General features: G+C 44.8%; 1 protein-coding gene across 1 annotated transcript; it reads left to right on the top strand.

Moving 5' to 3' along the window:
- The first annotated feature begins 357 nt into the window (after positions 1 to 357).
- Positions 358 to 3,896, top strand: LOC136502123 (zinc finger protein WIP2-like). The gene is made up of 2 exons (XM_066497596.1): positions 358 to 1,214; positions 3,402 to 3,896. Exons 1-2 carry the CDS (start codon positions 414 to 416, stop codon positions 3,894 to 3,896), a joined length of 1,296 nt encoding a protein of 431 aa, XP_066353693.1. The 5' UTR covers positions 358 to 413.
- The last annotated feature ends 3,582 nt before the right edge of the window (positions 3,897 to 7,478 follow it).

The raw sequence follows: 7,478 nt of genomic DNA, 5'->3' as shown, positions 1-7,478 counted from the left end.
GCATGCATGAAGCATTAAATATAAATAAAAAATAAAACTAATTACACAGTTTAGACGAAATCCACGAGACGAATCTTTTAAGCCTAATTAGACTATGATTGGACACTAATTGTCAAATAACAACGAAAACGCTACAGTGGTCATTTTGCAAAAATTTTTGCATCTAAACAAGGCCCAAGCCTCCCCTGCCAGAAAATATATACAACCGTCAGAAGAAGAAGGCTACTGCTACTCCACATAATTTATCCCGTGCTCCTCAGCCCGCTGTCTCCCTCTCTCGCACTATAATAACTACCCCTTGCCAACCACGGCACCCTCGCCCCAAAGCAAGCAGTAGCCAAGAACAGAAGCAAAGCTCGGTGCAAGGAGAACGAGTCTCCTACAGCAAGAAACCACCCCCATTCCTTCCATCCATGGAAGACCCCTACAAGAGCTTCTTCAAGAACAGCTACTACTACTACGCCTCCTCCTACCCAGCTGCCCCAGCTCCCCACCATCTCCCTCCTCCCCTTCCACCGTACACCACCCTCTACCCCGCCGCCGCGGCGCCTCAGTACCACTCTGCCTGCTTCTTCCAGCCGCCACCGACGACGCTGCCGCCTCTCCATGACAGCCCGCCGTCACCGCCGCTACGAGAGGCGCTGCCCCTCCTCTCCCAGTCGCCTACGCGCGCCGCCTCCCGGGCTCAGCCGCGCCCGCACGTGGCGGTGGACTCCTACTCCGACGATGACGCCGATTACTTCGTCCTACGGGAGGCCGTCGGCAGCTCCGTGACTCCCTCTACGCGTGCGCCGCTCTTCGCCGACCTCAACTGCATGCCCTCCTGCTGCGACGACGACGGCGACCCGATGGACCTGGAGGCCGCGGCGCCCACGGACGATGACGACGCCGCGGTCGCTCTGCGCATCGGCCTGCCACCGGCTCCCGTCAACGGCGGCTGCGGTGGCGCCGAGGCTGACCTCCTGTCCGGGCTCTCCGGCAGGGCCGGCTGCGGTGGCATGGAGGCCGAGGAGGACGAGGACGAGGACGAGTGCAAGGTGGACACCGGCGGCGACGGCGACGAGGTGGTGCCGTTAGGGTTCGCGTCGACGCCCATCGGGAGGCTCAACAAGGGGCAGTACTGGATCCCGACGCCGGCGCAGATCCTCATCGGGCCTACGCAATTCTCGTGCCCCGTCTGCTACAAGACCTTCAACCGGTACAACAATATGCAGGTCAGATCAGTGCCATGGCCATGCTCGCTCACCCATACTAGTACATACCTAGTTTCTTTTTCTTTCCTTGCTGTTTTCTTGTTATTGTTCTTGAGCTAGCTAGGTAGTTTGGTTCTTGGATTGTTGATTGGTCACCAATCATGCATGTTCTCTGGCGGGCAAGGTAGCTAGCTTTGGAGCTAGTTGCATGCCATGAAACATACTCGAGCCCAGATGCTGATGCACAGTGGCTGCTGCCTTTTACGTGATTGAACTAGACTGGCATGCCAGGGGAAGCCATGCATGCAACCATGCATCTTTATGCTTTCCTTGGGTGAGTGCTTGCCTTTTGAAGATTCATATGAGCTAGTGTGGTGTGGGAGCAGTGGAGATCCCAGGGAAGATTATTTCACCTTTGCTTCTCTCTCTATCTTACTCGCTCTGATCCATCATCTGGTTTTTTGTTTTCTTTTGGAATAGGAGTAGTATTGTCCATCTGGTTACTTAGGTCTCTAGTTCCTCACCTAAAGTTTACTTTATATCTCATCAAATATTTGAACATAGGTACAGACTATTAAATATAGACTAAAAAATAATTAATTGTACAGTACTAATTTGTGAAACGAATCTTTTAAACCTAATTAGTCTATGATTTGATAATATAGTGCCACGTTATATGCTAATGACGAATTAATTAGGCTCAATAAATTTATCTCTACGATTATTTCTATATTTTATTCTTTTATTAGCATAAGCACCCCGTACGCTCGACACTTGAATTTAAATAAGGCCTCGCTTACAACAAGTCTCCGAGAAGTACTGAGCCCAGGCCACTAGCAGCCCCCGGCGGTGCTGATCTCATCACTCACGAGTCATGGCTTATGAGATTTGGCCAGCAGATACGCAGGTTGTTTCAGGGCAGGCTTTCATGGTTTGGAAAAGATTGTGTGGCATCATGACCTGAGGCATGGCAGCTCCTGCGTGCACTCCTCCCAAGAACACAAAGAGATCTGCAGTGTTCTTCCTGTAGCCTGCCGCAGTGTCACTCTGGCTGCTCTCTTAAAGGAGCAACACGAACACGTACAAAACACACACAAGCAAAGGCTAGATTGGAGCGAGTTTGCCAGACTAGCTCTCAAAAGATCACCGCACCGATCCTCACAAGTCACACATGCACCTTCTCTGCTGCATGAAAAAAGCCTAGACTAGAGCTGCCTGGAGTCGGAACAGTGCTGGGTAGGTTCAGTCAGGTCACCTTTGGACTTGGGCCGCTAGCACGCCGAATATTGAGGTGGAGAAGAGACGGAAGGAGAGAGACATGAGAAATGGGCTATAAGCTTATGGTTGGTTTGGACACAAGAATTAAAAAAAACTCAGTGAGAGAGACAAATGGTCCATGTAACTATTATATGGTAAGCTAAGAAGTAGGCCGTAAGGATTTATACAACCAGCAGCTGGCTGTATTATTAACCTTGCTTTAATATAACTCCAACTCCAAGCAAGCTATCTAAGGCATTGTTTAGTTCCTCCTCTAAAGTTTACTTCCTATCCCATCAAATGTTTAGACACAGTATTAAATATAGATTAAAAAATAACTAATTACACAGTTTACGACTAATTTGCGAGATGAATCTTTTAAATCTAATTAGTCCATGATTTGACAATGTGGTGCTACAGTAACACATGCGCTAATGATGGATTACTTAGGCTTAATAAATTCGTCTTGTGGATTACTTACGAATTCTATAATTTATTTTTTTATTAATATTTAAACATCTCATGCGACGATACCTGATGTGACACTCTGAAACTTTAACTTCAGAATTTAAATAAGGCCTAACTTGGAGGAGGCTGGTCATGCACAATGTGTCAAACATGCATACACTACTCACACATCAGTGGCCGGCTCAGTGCATTAATAGCTACTAGCTAGTAGATTCACATGATTATTATGCCACCAAACACTGCATATATATATAACAAAAGAAAAAAAGAACAGCATGTGATATGATACGTATTCAATTTGACTCCATACATTTCCACATTGACATCAATATGTCATCGATCTTTTGTCATAGATATAAAGTTAGGATCAGTGATAGATGAACTTTGCTTGTTAAGAAAAACGAAGATGTAACAGCAAATAAAATGTTGCGTTAATTCATTCATTTCTGCTAACAAGCAAATCTACGTATATGACAATGGCAGATGCACATGTGGGGGCACGGGTCTCAGTACCGCAAGGGCCCGGAGTCGCTCCGCGGCGTGCAGCCGACGGCAATGCTCCGGCTGCCATGTTACTGCTGCGCGCCGGGTTGCCGCAACAACATCGACCACCCGCGGGCGCGGCCGCTCAAGGACTTCCGGACGCTGCAGACGCACTACAAGCGCAAGCACGGGCTGAAGCCCTTCCTGTGCCGCAAGTGCGGCAAGGCGTTCGCCGTCAAGGGCGACTGGCGCACGCACGAGAAGAACTGCGGCAAGCTCTGGTACTGCCTCTGCGGCTCCGAGTTCAAGCACAAGCGCTCGCTCAAGGACCACGCGCGCGCCTTCGGCCACGGCCACGGCGCCTTCGGCTGCAACCTCGACGGCGGCAGCGGCGCCGACGGCCTCGACGACGACGACGACGGCGCCGTCTCCGAGATTGAGCACGACTTGTGCGCCGCCGCCTGCAGCAGCAGGTCCGCCGCCGCCGCGCGGTGATCATGCATCTCTACGCTACGTGGTGTGGTGACACACGTATAGCTAGCTAGCTCCAGTAGTGCTAACCGGCTGGCCGGCCGTGTTGTTCTTGCGTTGTTAGTTGCTGCTGTGTTGCTGTCGACGCCGGCCGGCCCGTCGTTGTCTGCCTTTGCTCCATCGAGTAGTTTGTTAATTAGGGTTGTGGAGGTCGTCGGCCGTGTCATCTCGTCATGATGATCTATATCCATCTCTAAGCTAGCTACCTGAAGGTTAGTTTGTGATCCTGTGTCCGTTCGTGCCGATCGATCGAGAAGACTCCACTGTTATTATTAGCTAGTAGTAGTAGAATGCTGCAGCAGGATTGCTGTTGGGTGCATGGTGATCTCGACAGATCATCATGCCATATTAAGTCATGATGATGGAAAACAGCTTCCTCCTCAATATGATTTCATGTTTGGCGTTTCTTAAACCTCAATTTTTCTCGAGTTCGAATCATATACTATTAATTGCTGCTAAAATTTCTCTATTTGGCTCTACTCATCACAGTTAACTACTGCTGCTGCTATAGTACTGTACATCATGAGAAAATTTTGTGAATACTGCCGATCGATCAATATGCATTGTGTCAGTGGCAGGGGATCGATGCATGAATGACTACGTCGATCGATGGATGTTGTTTGTTGCAAACCAAAACGGGAAATTTTTCCCCATTCAGCTAACCTACTCATCAGCTGCATCATGTACAAGTATAACGGTGTAGGACAGTAATGGAGAGCGACCACTGGGATCTCCATCTTCCACCTCGGCACTGGCGACGCACGCATCCACCAGAAGGGTCGTCGTCGCCATTGACATCACCGCTAGCTAGCTAGCTCGTCGCTGCATGTGGAAAAACGAGCCCATCACCTCTCCACTGTCGCAGTCAAGTTTCTACTATGGATCGACATGCCCCTTTCTGTGCAAACACATATAGACCAACATAACCTAACCATGTTTTTATAGCCTGCCTGGCCTCCAGGTCCCTGCAGTAGCTAGAGGACACACTCCAGACTCCACGTTCCAGGTTTGTATGCCCTGCAAGGAGAAAGCAGAAAAGGCGCTGATAGGGACTCAGCTGTAGAGATAGGAATAGGATATGTACTACTAGTACTACTACTTACTGCATGCCCCTAGCTAACATGCTTATATGCATATATACTAGCACCTCCTTTTTTATAAATTAAATTAATAAAATCGTTGAGACAATATATTCATGTGTAGTATTCCCAAGCTAAGAGCTAGGGCAGCTCAAAACTCATCTAACTGAACTAATCCAAATTTTGAAGGAAGAAATGAGAAAATAAGCTAATAAGGCAGTGATCCAGAATTATTACCCACTAAGGCAAGAACTTACATATCCATGACTATGACTCTACATCGACTTCATGAGACGCTGTTCGTTTTCAAAACTTGAAATTAAATCCTGTGGAAATAATAGGGAAAAAAAATATGCAGGTGCTCCGATCAGCTGTGGTCGTTTGCAAACTGCGCTGCTTTCCGCGAGAGGATCAACTTTTTGGGCGCACTTGAGAGATTGTGGGGCATGCATATGGGCATGGCCGACCAAAGTATGCATAGCCAAAGTTTGATGGATGGAACATCTCATACATACCATGAGAAGTTCGTGTCAAATGATGAGCTTTTTCTCACATCGGCAGGATAGAAAGAACAAAGAAGGATAGGGATGCACAGGTACAAGGAGCTCACCACACCACACACCTTTTTATTTCTTAGAAAAAAATAAATATTCTGAATTGTACTTCTTTTCTGAGTTAAATTAAATTAAATTGGGCTATATATACTGCATATACCGCCTTAACGGCTGCAAACATGGAGGATATAGCCTTTCTCTGCCTTATCGGAATATTGGGAAAAAAATGTTAGCAATAAACTACTAGTAGCTAGTACAGTGCTCTCCCAGTCCATAGATAAACTAATTTCTATAGTTGTCCTAAGTTAATTCTTTTTAAAATCTGACTAAATTTATAAAAAAGAGTGCTAAGATTTATAGAACCAAATTAATATTATTAGATGCACCATAAACTATATTTTTTTAAACATAAATATTTGTGGTCATAAATATTTGTGTTTTTTTCTATATAAACTTGATCAAATATATATAGATAAGTTTGACTTATTAAGATGGAGATCTAGAAGTTGATTTATTCATGGACAAAGTCAGTAGTACTATATAACATGTAACCAGATTTATTGCTTCAAAAGTCAAAGCTGCATAGTATCGGGCGGCTCGCTGGTCTGGTTCAGACCGGCCAGCCGGCTGCTTCCCCTCTTAAGTTACTGTTTACCGAACCAGCCGAACAGTATTTTTCTCTCACAACAAGTTAGCCGGAACAGTATTTTTCAACCAAGTTTTAGACCAGCGAACGGGGCCTATATATGCCAAGCAAACTCTAGGTTTTTATTACTGACGATTGGCCACACAGGGCCAGGGGGTGAAGGTATTGCAGGAACATGCCATCGGAAAACAATGAATTCTGATGTCTCCGACGGTAGTAGCCTTGGCTGATTCGTATTATTGCTGGTTAATGAAGAAGTACTGCTGGTTGGTTTGTGTGAGAGAAAAATACTGTTTTGGCTAAAAATTTACGATCGTTTATGACAAGACACATCCAAACGAACCGGCTGCCTGAAGTTATTTCATTGCAGGTCTGTGGCATGACATCACAATCAATCCGTCATTGTAGCAACCTTTGCTCGTAGTAGCTATAGACTGTTTTGTAGTGGATTTTAGCCATTGAACCCACGTGTTTTTCCCGTACAAGTGTATTCTCGTTTGAACAGGTGTATAACGCTATTGCAAGAGCAAATTCAGCAGGTGACATTAATTTTCTGTCTACTCCCTCCATCTCCGAATAAATTAATTTCTAGACTTTTTTTAAGTTCATTTTTTTAAGTTTGACTCAATTTATAGCAAAGAACACCAAAATTTATGACAACAAATTAATAACATTAGATATACTATGAAATATATTTTCATAATTTGTTCATTTGATGTCATAAGTGAATTTTTCTATAAGTTTAGTTAAATTTAAAAAAAGTTTAACTTAAGAAAATTCTAGAAATTGATTTATTCGTCCCTAAGTTAGGAGGCTTTCCTACCATGCATGCATCCCACCAAAGAGTTGTTGCTAATAATATAGCAATAGGATAACTGTTCCTTTTAATTTAAACCTTGTCATTAACCAAATTATAGTGGCACTTCTTCACATGATAGGAACCACCACTACTCCACTAGTAGTAGTATTTTCAAAGGTGATTCTTTATGTGAACCACATCTGAAAATTGTTGGAAAATAACCCTCTCTATTATTTTTAATTAAGTTGAGCTAGCAATAAAATTTTTGTGGAGCATATATCGTGTCCATCCCGGTCTTTAGGAAAAAATTATGAAATGTTTACTATTTTTTATAGTGCTAGGAATGTACAGCAAACATCATACATGTAGGTTAGCCATATATATCTAATTGATCATAGCAAGGTCAATAATAGATCGAAGTGCCTGGCTATAAGTCAAGTTATAAAAGTCAAGTCATATAATAGTTGT

Source organism: Miscanthus floridulus, chromosome 13 (genome assembly GCF_019320115.1).
Source record: "Miscanthus floridulus cultivar M001 chromosome 13, ASM1932011v1, whole genome shotgun sequence".
Lineage (NCBI taxonomy): Eukaryota > Viridiplantae > Streptophyta > Magnoliopsida > Poales > Poaceae > Miscanthus > Miscanthus floridulus.
The sequence above is the reverse complement of the archived record's forward strand: the minus strand, read 5'-3'. Positions and strand labels throughout refer to the sequence as shown.